At 36.4% G+C, this 15,871-nt stretch overlaps 2 protein-coding genes across 2 annotated transcripts; both read left to right on the top strand.

The window, feature by feature from the left end:
- Positions 1–6,613: 6,613 nt before the first annotated feature.
- On the top strand, positions 6,614–10,202 carry LOC106404768 (probable WRKY transcription factor 57). The gene is made up of 4 exons (XM_013845450.3): positions 6,614–7,206; positions 7,964–8,107; positions 8,245–8,618; positions 9,731–10,202. Exons 1-3 carry the CDS (start codon positions 6,839–6,841, stop codon positions 8,615–8,617), a joined length of 885 nt encoding a protein of 294 aa, XP_013700904.1. The 5' UTR covers positions 6,614–6,838; the 3' UTR covers position 8,618; positions 9,731–10,202.
- A 2,114-nt stretch (positions 10,203–12,316) lies between these two features.
- On the top strand, positions 12,317–14,324 carry LOC106406719 (PLASMODESMATA CALLOSE-BINDING PROTEIN 4). The gene is made up of 4 exons (XM_013847442.3): positions 12,317–12,596; positions 12,924–13,163; positions 13,250–13,277; positions 13,676–14,324. The coding sequence occupies exons 1-4, from the start codon at positions 12,545–12,547 to the stop codon at positions 14,067–14,069; spliced, it is 714 nt and encodes a 237-aa protein (XP_013702896.2). The 5' UTR covers positions 12,317–12,544; the 3' UTR covers positions 14,070–14,324.
- The last annotated feature ends 1,547 nt before the right edge of the window (positions 14,325–15,871 follow it).

Below are 15,871 nucleotides of genomic sequence, written 5' to 3'. Positions count from 1 at the left end.
TTTTTGTCCGGTTCTGTGAAGCATGGGCAAATGACCATCTTTATCCTTCGTCCTTCGAAAAGCCGAGCACGAATTGGCCTTTTTGATCGAAGAGGGCTGCTCCCAATAGGCGATGAGGCCATCCCACACATCCGTCGTGAGCTCAGTGGGCTTTCCCTCATACCCGTAGATCTCCCACTTGTCCTTCCAATCAGAGACTGTGTTGCAGAGGCGGATCTTTGCCTTTGCAACGAATTCCGCCTTCACACTCTTGGTGATTCCCAAAGATCAATGCCACTTTTGCTGAAACATAAAATTTTTGAAAAAATTACAATTAATAATAAATATTAAATATATATATATATATTTAAAAGTGAAAATTTAATTAAATTTAAAAATTTTACCGCAAAATATTTAAACCACGTGATCATAACGTGATTTGGTGTCTTGCTCCAGTTCGGATATGCCCCGTCGTAGTAACCCTTAATCGTCGCCGAAACGCTTCGGCTAACACGGTTGTTAGCCCCAAACCTGAAAAAACAATTTAACCGTTAGAAAATAAAAATAATTTTAATTTTAATGTAATAAAAATTAATAACTTACCAATAAGTTCCTCGGGGTCTATCGGGGTCTAGAACATCCAAACCCTCCCGTCCAGGCTGGGCAAGCAAATCCTCCACCGTATATCTCGCGAATGGAGCATATGAAGGCACACGCAAATCCGGATGAACTGCACCTTCTGGGACAGGCTCAGGTGCAGCCGCTGGAGGAGGAGGTAGAGGCATCTGCGGTGGAAGAGGAGGACTCGAAAAAACTCTCTGAGAAGTCTGAGAGTCTGGAACTGCATCGGAAGACGATGGACCGGAAGAAGATGTACCGGAACCATCGCCAAACAACTGGGCATAAGTAGGTGCTGCTGGTTTCCTTTTAAGAGCCATCTAAAAAAAATTAAAATAAATTTAATCAATTATGACGACATAATTAAAAAAATATTCCGTTACCTAACTAATCACCTAAACTATAGTATTCCGTCATCTAACTAATCACCTAAACTAATTACCTAACTAATCACCTAAACTAATTACCTAACTAATTAATCACCTAAACTAATTTTTTAAAAAATAGAAGAGGAAAGGGAGTGTACCTTAAGGGAGAGGAGAGGAGTTTGGGAGGAATGAACGAGGCAGCCTCGTTCTCGGCGACTCAATATATAGAAAACCTTTCGTCGTAAACGCGACGTAAAATTACGACGAAGTTACCAGGCCCGCGTTTTTCCATTTACGACGAAGTTACCAGGCCCGCGTTTTTCGGTTTAGGACGAAATTACGTCGAAACGTCCGTTTACGACGAAGTTACCAGGCTCGCGTTTTTCCATTTACGACGAAGTTACCAGGCCCTTGTTTTTCCAGTTACGACGAAGTTACCAGGCCCGCGTTTTTCCATTTACGACGAAATTACGTGGAATAGCCCATTTACGACGATTTTACAACGCCTAACCCTAAACACCGAGAATGAAATCCCTAAACCCCAAAATCACATATCATCTAACATCATATCTTCTTCTCTACTACTTCTTTCTCTTTCTCCAACTTAAACTCTAAAACCCTAAAACTCCAAATAATTTTTTAAAAACTTAAAAAATACATATTATATAAAACAACATTTGTTACACATACATTAAGATGGTAAAAAAACAATATTTCTTTAAACATACGTTACAATAGAGAAATACAACATTTGTTACTCTAAATCGTTTTCGTTCTCATCACTATCATTACAGTCATCATCGTCGCTTCTCTCGAACTCGTCTTCACGTGCTTCATCTGTCGCATCTTCGGGAATATCTTCATATTGAAAGTTTTGCGGGTCGATCAAAAGAATTTCATCAGTTGGTTGTTCTGGTACCTCAACTTCATTGATAGTGTCTTCTTCTTGCAAGGGCGGTTCTTCTCCAGCGACAATGCGTCCACGAGGTGTAATTTTGATAGCAGCTAACCAGTTTATCCCGGAAGTTCGAAGCCGAGGATAAGGAAAGAAGCTAACTTGTTCGGCTTGTGAAGCTAAAGTGAAAGGCTCAAATTTGTTGTATCTTCTCCCAAAATTGACATCCACAACCCTAAATTTGTTATACCGAATCCCTCGGTTCACAACAGGATCGAACCATTCACATTTGAATAAGACGCATTTTAGCTTCAATAACCCCGGAAATTCCACTTCAATAATCTCCTGCAAGATCCCGTAAAAGTTTGTTTCACCTTTTACACATATTCCGTAGTTACTCTTTGCCCGATGTCTCCCATACTCGTATGTGTGAAAGGTAAATCCTCGTGTGAAATACATAGGTGATGTGGTGACCTTTCCAACTGGACCTTCGCATAAAATGTCAGGAACACTATCAATTGGATATGATGTCGGTATTCCACCATCATCATATCTTCTAGGAACTCTTTTTCTCGTACGAACAGTTGGAGCAAAGTAGTATGATGTGAAGTTAGATGTTTCGGCTGTCAAAATCTCCGCAACTATTGAACCTTCCACCTTTGCAAGATTTCTTGCTTTCCCCTTCCAATGTTTCATCTGTCGCTCATACGGATTCATCCATCCGTTGTGAACAGGTCCACGAAGCAATGCTTCATACGGTAGGTGGACAAATAGATGCTCCATGACGTCAAAAAATGAAGGGGAAAATATCTTCTCCAGGTTGCACAATATGATCGGAATGTTCTGATGAAGTTGTTCGATGACTTCTTCCTTGAATGTATGTGTGCTAAGATCTCTGAAAAATGCTCCAATGGCTGTATATTGCAAAAGTAATCAAATTAATAACATTTCATAACATATGTATATATATTATAAAATTATAATTACCTGCAAGTGCTTCATGGACATTTGCTGGAAGGAGCTCGGCAAAAGCAAATGGAAGTAGCCGTTGATAAACACATGACAATCATGACTCTTCATTCCGGAGAACTTTTGACCTCGTTCAACACATCTTGACAGATTTGAAACATAACCATCAGGAAACTTAACTTCTGATGCAACCCAGTCAAACAAAGTTGTTTTGGCTTCTGATGACAACTGGAAGATGGGAACAGGAACGTTTCCATTGCTCTTGATATGTAACTCACTTCTTGAGCAAATATCAGGTAAGTCCATCCTTGACTTTTTGTTATCTTTTGTCTTCCCAGGAACGTTAAGTAATGTATTCATGATGTTCTCAAAAAAGTTTTTCTCAATATGCATGACATCCAGATTGTGGCGTAAGAGAAGATCCTTCCAATAGGGTAGCTCCCAAAATATACTCTTCTTATGCCAATTGTAAGAGACACCATACCCATCAGGCATATTTCCAGGAACATGCCAATTACTTCCAACCTTAACTGTTTCCTGAGCTCCGTAATAATCAATGTCTGCTTCGATCTGCTGGCCGGTGAGATATGGAGGAGGACCATCTCTGACAATTTTTTTATGCCGAAACAATGTCTTATTTCTTCTGTACGGATGGGCAAGTGGAAGAAAGCGACGATGACAATCAAACCAACAACTCTTCCTACCATTCTTCAGTTGAAAAGCATCCGTCAATCCAAGACAATATGGACAAGATAATCTTCCATGTGTTGTCCAGCCATACAATATCCCATAAGCAGGGAAACCACTTATCGTCCACAGCAGAATTGCTCCCATCGCAAAATTGTTTTTCAAGGAACAATCGTACGTCCTCACCCCTTCTGACCACAATTGCTTTAGCTCTTCTATCAACGGTTGAAGAAAAACATCAAGAGACCGTTTTGGATGCTTCGGCCCAGGGATTAATATGGTCAAAAATAGAAATTCTTATTCCATGCACATATCCGGCGGTAAATTGTACGGCGTAAGAATGACTGGCCACAAAGAATATTGTCTACCAGACATACCAAATGGACTAAATCCATCGGTGCATAACCCAAGATAGACATTCCGAATATTTGTAGCAAAATCTGCGTGTACCTTGTTGAAATGTTTCCACGCTCTTGCGTCTGATGGATGTACAACCTCACCATCTCTCTGGACATGTTCCGCATGCCACCTCATCGGCGCAGCAGTCCTCTCAGATTGTTATAATCTTTTCAATCGATCTGTAATTGGTAGGTACCACATCCTTTGGTACGGTGCCCTATTCCTCCTATGGCCTTGCGGTTTGAATCGTAGTTTTTTGCAGAATCGACACTATTCTAACTTGTCATCTTCTTTCCAGTAGATCATGCAGTTGTCGATGCAAACATCAATCATCTCCGAAGGCAACCCAAGACTATAAACCAATTTCTGAATCTCATAATAAGATTCAGCAGACACGTTGTCTTCTGGCAAATACTCTTTAAACAACTCAGCCCATGCATCCATGCAATTCTCAGGTAAATTATGATCCGTTTTAATATTCATCATCCCAGCTGCTAGAGACAATTTAGAGAGACCTTCTCTACAACCAGTGTAGATTGGTTGATTTGCAGCATCTAGCATTTCATAAAACCTTTTTGCATCCAAATTAGGTTCTTCTACATTTCCAGTTCCATCAGTTATTGTTGTAGTTGTTTCTAAAAATGCATCACTAATCATATCTTGAACCCTATCATGATCTACCATCTGCTCCTGATCTTGATGATAATTATATTCATTATGCAAATGATTCGGTTCTTCACTCTGATGACCATCCTCAAAATTATTATTACTAGTACTAGCTTCATTTCCCCCATAGCCCTCTCCATGTTGATACCAAATGTAGTACTGTGGTGTAAATCCTCTGTTTACTAAATGCTTCCATACAGTTTCACTACGTGCAAATTTTGAATTCTTGCATTTTCGACAGGGGCAGAACATCTTACCGCTTTCCTGTGTGATCGGTGTACAGCCCGCCTGGTGCATGAATGTCTCTAGCCCGCTCAGAAATGCGTTCGTCACCCTCCCGTCGGAATCTTTGTGCAAATACATCCAACTCCGTAACTCATAAATACTACCGCCACTGGCCATCTTTTTCTTAGATTTTTTCTTGAAATCTTTTTTTTTTCTGATTTTTTTTCGGATTTTTTTTTCTGTTTGTGTGTTGTGAGGAAGAGAGTTGTGAGAAATGACATATATATATATAGAGAAATTTTCGAGTTGGGTAGTTGAAATATAACAACGATTTTACAAGGAATATTTTACATGGATTTTACATGGTTTTAACATAATACTTACAACGACTTTACGACGAAATTAGGTAAGTTAAAGCACATTGAATACACGTTTTTACCTAAATATAACGGTAACATGTTTCGTTGTAATGTCGATGTAATGATTACGACGTATTTCTCATTCCACGTACATTCGTCGTAAACTTACATGGATTTTACGACGAACACTGTTCGTCGTAAATTTACATGGCGTTTACGACGAAAGTTGGATTCCTCGTAACTGCGTTGTAAACACCATGTAAATTTACGACGAAATATTTTCGTCGTAAATCTTCGTTGTTATGGGCACGTTTTCTTGTAGTGATAAGAGAATGACTCACATAATAGCTATTTTAGGGTCTGACTGGTTCAAACGCAGCGGTTGTGGTTGCAGGAGTTTGCGGATGCAGGTGGTTGCGATTTCTAACGGTTTTAAGAGATTTGTACGACTGGTTCTGCGGTTAGAAATTGGTGCATTTGCGGGATACTTATGACTGGTTAACTACCGAATACAATAGCGGTTAAATAATAAATTAACAATATTTATATTTTATTTAATTATAAAATATCAAAAATCAGAATATTATAATAAATATGAAAATTATATTTAGAAAGTTATAGTTTTAAATTTTTTAAAATTATAGAAAATATTTTTATTTTAAAACTTTATAAAGTAATTAAGTATATTTTTATAATTCCAATTTTAAAGTTTTATTGAATATTTTTATTTTTGTATTTATATGTTTTAAAAAAAAAAGAAAAAAAAAATTATCCTCCCGCAACCGTCTGCAACCGCAAACGCTAGCTGGAACCAACTTTTGATTTTAAGAGGTTCAGAGCGGTTTGAAGCGATTTATAGCGGTTTGTATGATTGTTTCGAAACGTTGTCAACCGCTACATACCGCAAAAGCTGCGTTTGGGGGTGGTAGCAGAAAAACCAGTCAGACCCTTAATACACATATATCGAACAAAGTATGTGTATGTAACTTTGAAGTACAATTATAAGCAAACATATATACATATAGTCTGGGTTTGGGATTCAGTCCAAGTGGTTTACATGGTGGGCCATAACAGATGATTGGTCCACCCCTTGGCATTAGTCAGAAGGTATTCCAAACTCGGATCAGGCAGTGTTGTACGCTTTAGGACTAGTCCACTCTGTAGCATTAAGTACGTTCCTCCCGAAGCCAACCGGATCAGCCGATAGGGTTTATCAAAAAAAAGTTTAAAAACATATTTTATTCTTTACACTTGACATATAATCCATAGTAAAATCAAACTTTCATTTATACGGTATTAACATTTTTATCAGAAAATTAAAATAATTGACATAAAACAAACAAATAATTATTTTTTGCAAGGGGAAAGTAAAGAAAGATTAAATGCGAATCCGACTCCTGTAATAGGCGTCGATCTAGGAGGAAAAGCATATTAGGGGCCCACTCTCTCATGAATTATTATTATTATTTAGTATTCAAAATTTCAGTATCTTTTTAAAATAAAGAAAAAATCTTTCTAGAGAGAAAAAGACACAGTCTGATCGGTGTTTGACGAGACACTACACTTTAAACGGGGTTTCTACAAAGTTTTAACTCTTTTCTTCTCTCTCTCTTCCAATCGCAAACAAACCCTAGCTTTCTCTCTCTTCCTCTCACCTCTCTCAAGATTTTATCATGACCGATCCTGAAGATCCCGATCTGAGCAACGAAGACTCCGCTTGGAGACAACTAACAGCTCCAGATTCTGTCTTTTTCGACAGAGACACTTCCAATATCCTCTCTGACTTTGGCTGGAACCTCCACGCTTCTTCCTCCGACAATCATCACAATCTCCGTTTCGATCCCTGTTTACCACCAACCTCCACTGTCCCATCTCCCGTCACCACCACATCAACGCCTGACCCCATTCCAGCTTCTTCCCGTTCCTCAACCGTCGCCGCCGCCGCTGCTTCTGTTGTCTCGACCTCTAATAATCCTTCGGCTACCTCCAGTTCAAGCGAGGATCCAACGGATAACTCAACCCCGAAAACACCGGAGACACCGTTAGTTTTTTTTCCCTATTAGTGATGAGACGAGAAACACGTGGGTCTTTTTCTTGGAGGGGTCCGATCGTAATTTACTCATCATCTTTGGACTTTGATGATGTTGGTGGGGAGGGTTTTTTAAAACTTGGGGCCAAAGCCATAAACGAATAAAATTCCATTTATAATTAATCTCTAACGTTTTTTCGCATCGCATGGAAAATGGAGAATAGATTCTTTCGTACAAATAATTTAGCAGAGTATTGTGAATTTTAGTAGTTTTTATGATAATGAATCATATCGTCGGTGGCACGCCGGGGGGGGGGGGGGGGGGGGGGGGGGGGGGGATGAACAACGCTACATCGCCGCTATTGCGGCTGTGTGATATTAAGCGTGCACTCTACTCTACATCTCCTTTTCTCCTCCTCGTCCTTTCTTTTTATTAAACTAACGTTAGGTCAAAAGTGTTTCAACGTTTTTTGGTATAGCAAGTGTTAAAAAGCTAATTGATATGTAGGGTTTAGGAGTCCACAATGAGTGCAGATAAGTATGATTTTACATCGTTAAATGGCAATGCTCATGAACTCAAGTACCGTTTTTGGTGCATGTATGTGTTGAAGTTAATGAAAGTATTAGTAAAGCTCCTTAATTTTTGTGCTCTTTAAATTTTGTGGTAGTTTGATTTTGAGATATTTTGGCTGATTGGTTGGTTACTCTGTGATTTAGGATGCATGGTCTTATATATATACTCATAATCTTTTGATGTTTTTTCTTGTAGAAAGAAGGAGAAGAAGCAGGCTCAGAAGCGGATCCGGCAACCAAGATTCGCATTCATGACCAAGAGTGATGTAGATAATCTTGAAGATGGATATCGATGGCGTAAGTATGGACAGAAAGCTGTCAAAAATAGCCCATTTCCAAGGTCTCTTAGCTATCATCATCTTAAATTGTTGTTATATACTTAATATTAGCTAAAGAAAAATTTCATATAGACATGGTCCATCACACTTAGATCAGTAGATGCCAAACAGCTTTTATTGTTGTTTGTTATATATATAGGAGCTACTATAGATGCACGAACAGCAGATGCACAGTGAAGAAGAGAGTGGAACGATCATCTGAAGATCCATCGATAGTAATCACAACATACGAAGGACAACATTGTCACCAAACTATTGGATTCCCTCGTGGCGGAATCCTCACAGCTCACGACCCTCATAATTTTACATCCCATCATCATAATCTCCCTCTTCCATTGCCAAATCCTTATTACTACGAAGACCTCCATCAACTTCACAGAGACAGTACATCTTCACCGCGGTTATTACCCCAGTCTACTACTGAAGATGGACCTGCTGCAGTGTCGTCTATTAATCCATCAGAAGAAGGCCTACTTGGTGATATTGTACCTCAAACCATGCGCAATCCTTGAGGTAAAGCTCCTATATTTTTATTTGTTAGTGCTTGTCTATATTATATATACGGTCAGGAGTGAATTCTATAAAAAGATAGAATAATTATATATTTTGGTTCGCAAGGGTTTATTACTTTAAATGGACCACAGATGCATGAAGGGTTACTTTCTTACTAGTCCGAAATTTAAAACCAAATCAAGAGATCTTAAAGTGGGAGAAAATTTCCATGCTTTGACAGAAGCAAGTCTACCTGATGTATTATGTGAGAATCAGTATAGTGCAAGTGTAATCATTGATTCAACCGACTCATATATCTATCCTGTGAACAATTTAGATCACTTGATCGATATGTCGGCTAGTGCTTTTTCAATTATTCATTTTTACTGAACACATAAATAAAAGCTGGATAATGCATACACGAATAGTGGATGATTGCCTCTCGCTCTATCTATATCTATATATTATTATTAACTAGTGATTGCATTAGGATCAAGCACTGGTGTATAGTAGCGCCTTCTGTCTTACTCCTCCTGCTATATGGCATATATAGGCTTACTTATGTGAGGTAGAGATGAGCCCGAATTGGGTCGGCAGGATTATAGAAATGTCAACAAATATTAATAACGAATCTCAACTACTCCACTCAGTGTCACTCTGATGCTGGATCTCCCCTTTTACATTTATATACAAATTAACCTTAATTTTCTGTGTATTTAATTTAACTCAACTGCATGTGCATGACTGTGTATTGGTGCATCAACTTGTATTATATGTACGTGTACATGAGATGCATATGCATGCGGCGGCATATATATGTCGTATAAGTTCTGAGGGTGATATGTTAGGTCACAGGAATAAATGTTTTCTGTTTTAGCTAAAGACAGTAAGAAAGAAAAAAGGGTGAGAAAACTGAATAAGAAATATATGAGCATCTTACGTACAATATTGACTTGGAACAGATGCTATAAGAAAGAAAGCTATATTAATCACATGACAAAATTATACACCATTCGCATCAGCAGAAACTCTATATATATTCAGTATACAGGGGATGTGCTTATATATGCTATATTTTTCAAGATAAAATGACACATATGCATGTCTACTTGTATGATATATTCTCCAAGCAGGTGCCATTATAGCAAATCATCATAATCTTGGTGACAATAGCTAAGGAGGTGCTAACTCATCCCTGAAGATATTGCAGACCGGAAAATTATATGGCCACAATGGGTAGCAGATATCTCTACATATTATTTCATTGTTGATCAATGGTGTCTCATCACCAGACGGATTGCAGATTCTTAAGGTATATATGTATAGCATAATTTTGATGTAACTTAACTTTAATATATCTGCTGACTTATGTGGATCCATCCCACATGCTTGTATGTGCACTTAAGGAACAAAAAACGTGGAGCAAATTCCGATACTTAATATTTGCTAAAAAAAATTTCTTTGTCCGAGTGTTATAATTACTTTAGATTTTTATCTTTATTACTTTAGGGTGATATTTTAAGTTTACCTTTATCAACTTTACAGATTGAAAGTGTAATTATCCCCTAGACTATATTTGCGAAGTGATTTTGCCACATGTTCTATATACAATTATTTTTACAAAAAAATGATGACATGGCTAACAAGATTGATGACATGGCTTATAGTTAATATGACATGGACAATCACATTTACTACTGACATATATTTTTGGTACACTTTATAGAATATGACAATAACTAATACATTACATTTAATGTTGATTTATATTTTCGTTAAACTTCTTAAAATATGGTAATAATTCATAAATCATCACTAAAATAAATATATTGAAATATGCATTATAAATTTCGAAATACATTATTTAATTGTATTTTTATAATTATACAATTTTTATTAGTAATATTTTCAAAATTTTCTACATCTTTTTAAAAAATTAATAAATTGTTAATCGTAATTTCATTAGTTTCTTTTAGATACCTAAAAATTTTATAAATATTGTTTAGTTATAATTTTTATAATTATACAATTTTTATATGATTTTTAGTAATTTTATACAAGTTGATTTAATACATTTAACCAAAATAAATAGATTAAAAAATTTAGCTAAGATTCAAATTTTAAATATATTACATATATATATTAAATGTAATTTAAAATAAACAAAATTATTTTTTTCTTAATTTTATGCTTAAATAATCAACTTTATATTAAATATTAGTCAAAAATAATAAAATTTATAATATTAATAAATTTCATTTTAAATATAATTTAACTTTTAAAAAATTTATCACTGCGTATGGTGCAGGAAAACACCTAGTATATGTGTTAAAGAAAAAGGATTGCAACGCTATATCTTGAATATCTCCAATTCAAATCGGAGAAAAAGAATCTTATTGCTTTGGTGAAAAAATATCTTCTAGTTGCAATCACAATGAAATTATTGGTATATGAATCGTTTTTAAAAATTAATATATTTGTGATATATAGAAGTAATACAATCACAATGAACTACAAACAGTTTTTATATCATACACCAATCCACAAAATAAACAGCAATGTTGAAACCTACAAATACAATAACTTTGCATACTTAACGACACAAATATGATTTCTGATGATCAAATTTCAAATATGGTGTAACGCATAAGATAACACAGCTTACACTGTACACATACTCCCGTTCTCACACTGCTTAATACATCCAGTTAACCAGGTCTCTCGATTACACAGAAAATCCATAGTAACCACAAAAGGCATATATTTACAGAAGTAACGGCCCAACAAATTTCCATGGGCTTAGGAGTACATGAGGGAAAACCCAAAAAGATGTTCGAAACTGAAATCTTATTTCATAGATATGTTTCACTGAAAAGCTGAGGCACCGACTTTCACCAGCTCTGCTGTTTTCAAGAGTGTCCACACAAACATAAAAAATTACTTTAAAAACCAAGAAAAGAAGAAAACTTGTACTACTTTCGGGTGTACTTGTGTGTGGTGTGCCAAGTGTCGTAGCATGACGGCAAAGGGTTGTCTTGAGCACATGGCTCAGTCCCCAGTTCTCTGAGTTTATTTCCTTTTATTTTCTTGAGCAAATACTTCCTCTCTCTTTTTTATTTGTTACCGTTAGGTCTTGTCCTAAAAAAAACTCTCTCTTTAAAAATGTGTTCTCTAAGAATCCAGCCTTAACTCTTGGGAGGAGTAGAAGATGAATTGAATTCGTACGTGTAGTTTTTGTAGAGGAAAAAGTATAAATCAAGTTGGTATGAAAACTAAATTGTAAAACGTTGATAATTAAAAATAAATAAAAGTTCATAGTCGGTTATAAACTTATAACAGTTGTTATGTGTTCTCACTTCTCACTAATCCCATATTTTTGGGCGTACCTTTTGACCGTTGCTAATAAAATGAGTTTATTACAATGGGACAGGTGTTCAAAAGAACTCATCTGAGATACGTAAATCGAGGTGGCACAATTGGTAAATAAAGCAGAATTCTGGTCCCCTTTTACTATAATATTTCGAATATTTTTTCACAAACACTACCAGACAAAAATGCTTTATTTGTTTTCACCCTCCTTTGCTGAAACCACATTGGTTCATGTACCTTTACCATTTGTTTACTCAAATTTTTACCTTACACTTTTGTTGTTAAAGGAAGAAAATTCACTTGCTTCTTTTTATCTTCACCTACCGTGAAAACGTACTACTGATTGTTATTTTAAATTTCGTTAATATGATTTTTAAGTCGCAGAAAACTGAGAAAGTGTTGGACACAATGGTGGTCTATAATTAACACACCTTCACACTTGCCGCTATTGTCTAGAACTCTCTTTCTCTCACAAAGACACTCGTCTCAAAGGATCTCTGAAACCTTAAAAGCAAGTTGGATCTGAGCTATATTTCTTAAAAGACTCTTCTCTTCACGACTAAAAAATCAACACAGTCATGTCGGTTTTACTTCCTCTGTGTCTGGTTCTCTCCATGATTACCTATTCAAGTAAGCTCTTATATATCCTCTGTTCTATTCGTCATCTCTGATTTTTCTATGTTTCTTTGTCTTCTACCTGCAAAAATGTTTAGATTTGATTGAAATTGCTCATGTTGTCACTATATTCTCCTTTGTGTCAGTTCTGAAAAGTATGTCTAATGAATCTATTTTAAACTTAGTATGAGATCTCTTGTCTAAATCTCCTAAAACTTGTCTGCAAAAAAAAATTGAAAACCAACTCTTTTCTTTTTAAAATCTAAATCTAAGAAATAAAAACTTTAAAATCAGATAGTGTCTTTATTTAGTTCTAATGGTCTGATGTTTTTTGCTTGAAAGATGCTGCGTATTGTGTATGCAAAGACGGGAACGAGCAAGTGCTTCAGAAAGCCATAGACTACGCATGTGGAGCAGGAGCTGACTGCTCTCAGATCCAGCAGAACGGAGCTTGTTTCCAGCCTAACACCGTCAAAAACCACTGCGACGTCGCCGTCAACAGTTACTACCAGAAGAAAGCTTCCTCCGGTGCCACCTGTGACTTTAACGGCGCCGCCGTTATCTCTAGCTCCCCTCCGTCAAGTACATACACTTCTTCACCCTCTTTTGTGATCATATTTCCATTTTTAGTAGCTGATATTAAAACTCAAAATTTCAAAATCTTGCAGCTGCTTCAAGCTGTTTAACTGGTTCCAGGTATGTTCCGTTTCTCTTTATTAGTTGTTTTAGTTTAAGTGTTGAACTGATGAGTTTAGTAATGTTTGATTCTCAGTCTCCATTAATTAACATAAATATTTTTTGGGATTTGTGGGTTAGATTAGATTAGATATTTTTTTCTTTACTACCGACTTATTATTTTATAAAATCTGAATTACTTTATTAATTTGAAATTTTGGGGAGACACAATGATAGCGATTTAAGACCAAACGAACATTCATATCTGTTCATTTCACCTTTACTAAAAATTCAAAAAGCATATCAAAAACAAACAATCATTCACATGATCCAGATGTGTATTACCGGTTAATCTTTTAATAAACCATTCAAATTATCTTCCGACAAATAACCACTGAAGTTTTTGACTACTTTTGCAGCTCTAGTGGGACCCCGTCCACTGGGACTCCCACCACAGGAACCCCAAGCACTGGAACACCAACCACAGGAACCCCAAGCACTGGGACACCAACCACAGGAACCCCAAGCACTGGGACACCAACCACCGGGACCCCAAGCACTGGGACACCAACCACCGGGACTCCAACCAGTGGCTTCCCATCCACCGGGACTCCTTCCACTGGGATGCCAAATTCCGGCACGCCAGCAAACGGAATGCCAACTTCGTCTTCATCTTCTGTGTTCCCTGGCACTACTCTTGGACCGACCGGGAGCGGCGGATTCGGCGATCCGAACGCTGGAGAGAAGATCTCAGTCCGAACTAACACTGCCTTCTTCTTACTAACCGGTTTAGCTATTATGCTTGTGGTTTAAACGACAGTCACGGTTGGGCTGAGATTTTGCCAACGGCTTATGGGGTTGCGCAAATCGGATAGAGCTGCTATATCTGTTTTTTTTTCTTCGTTCACTTTTGTCTTTTGTAGGTTTCGAACTTGGGGTTTACTATTAGGTTTGGCCGAGAGACATCATGCTGGGTTAGTAGCTAGCTAGTAATATTTCTTTTATTTTGTAAATTCGGAGGATGAGATGCCCTTTCGTTTCTTTGAATCTTTTATCTTTTAGTACGTACCATCATGTCTCCATTTTCAATCAACATGGTATATAAATTGCGGTAAAAATGACCAAAACATGTGACATTTGGTCCTTGGTTTATAACTCAAGATTAGTAGAGATGATGTCTAGTATATTATCACCAACCTTGGACTTGAAAAATTATAAACGAATTTGTTAAACAAAAAGACTCGAGGGTTTAGTAATACTACGGTTGCCGTTAGAAAAGAAAAAAAATGATGTCGGGAGGGCTTTATTAGCCAACGATCAAAGGAACTGTCTCTTTCGGCGTGGGTTTTGTTCTGTTCAATGTGTTCATACCACTGTGTGGGTAACGTTGGAAGGAGAGACGCGTATGATCTTATCTTAAAGTGTTAACATAATGTTTAGCAAGAAAAAAGTGTTTTAACATAATGATTGCGGCTATTAGGTTTCATACACAAGATGAGCGACGAGTTAATCAATTTTTTGCCTCCCAAAGAATTGCACCTAACCATATATATAAATGGAAAGTGTTGGAGTTTGAATTACTTTTAGAATACTTGGATTCTTTTGTATGTAAAAATTGGTTTACGAGGGACAAGTTCGGGAATCGGGTGCGGCTAGTAGTGGCCAAGAATCTGATACCAATCTCTTTCCAAAGCTGCTGCTTTCTATCGCATCCCTCCATTTTCTAACTGATTCTCAAAGGTTCCTTCCGATTATTAGCATCCGAATATTATGCATGTATCTCCTTTTCTCAATCTCTTGTTTGTGTTTACACCTTCCTCAGGCTCGACTTATATATATACACAAGGCTTTATGTAACCAACTAGGCTAACGAATTTTGGAAGTAATATTAGGTGGTTTCTAAATATACATGCTGACTGGCATCTAGTCTGATTCAATACTTCATCTATATTCACATAAACTTCTTTTTTATATAGTTCGAGTTATGTGTTCAAAAAATAAATATATAATTATATATATATAGTTCGAGTTAAATATCTATATAACAGATATAGTATACCGATTTGACATGGTATCCAGAGTTGGTGGTATCAGATCCAAAAAAAAACATGTTAACTAGAGAAATATACAGTAATCTAGTATGAACGAAGGTTGTCATGACTAAGTTAAGAAAAAAAAAGAACAAGAAAATTTACAGTAAAAATGTGAAAGAATAATAAGTCTATAACACATGAGATCCCTTGTATACTAAATCGGAAGTTGCCTAGCAAATCAAATAATGCCATGTGAAAAAGTTTTAAAAAAAATTTAAGAAAAAAATAATTTAAACAAAATAAAAGTTACAAGAGAAAAAACAAGAACCGTATAGCAGTTTTTTTTAAACATGTCACACGGCCAATGACCATTCTTCTTTGTTTATGATCTTTTTTTTTCATTACTTTGAAATCTCTGTAATTCTTTATACAAACAGCAGAGAAATTCCAAACTAATCGAAAACAAAGAATACTAAACGCCTATGATCCTTCTTTCATTTCAATATCCTAATTCATAATTGGGGCCATAAGGAATGTCTGGGTCCAACGCAGAGTATGATTCATATCATATAGTGTGAACGC

This window comes from Brassica napus, chromosome C6 (assembly GCF_020379485.1).
Source record: "Brassica napus cultivar Da-Ae chromosome C6, Da-Ae, whole genome shotgun sequence".
Lineage (NCBI taxonomy): Eukaryota > Viridiplantae > Streptophyta > Magnoliopsida > Brassicales > Brassicaceae > Brassica > Brassica napus.
This window is presented reverse-complemented; position numbering and strand designations above follow the sequence as displayed.

Coding starts and splice junctions, on each gene's coding strand:
- LOC106404768 (XM_013845450.3), top strand. CDS start 6,839: ATGACCGATCCTGAAGATCCCGATCTGAGCAACGAAGACTCCGCTTGG. Junction 7,207..7,963: donor CCGAAAACACCGGAGACACC/GTTAGTTTTTTT, acceptor TTTTTCTTGTAG/AAAGAAGGAGAAGAAGCAGG. Junction 8,108..8,244: donor AAAAATAGCCCATTTCCAAG/GTCTCTTAGCTA, acceptor TTATATATATAG/GAGCTACTATAGATGCACGA.
- LOC106406719 (XM_013847442.3), top strand. CDS start 12,545: ATGTCGGTTTTACTTCCTCTGTGTCTGGTTCTCTCCATGATTACCTAT. Junction 12,597..12,923: donor CTCCATGATTACCTATTCAA/GTAAGCTCTTAT, acceptor TTTGCTTGAAAG/ATGCTGCGTATTGTGTATGC. Junction 13,164..13,249: donor CTCTAGCTCCCCTCCGTCAA/GTACATACACTT, acceptor AAAATCTTGCAG/CTGCTTCAAGCTGTTTAACT.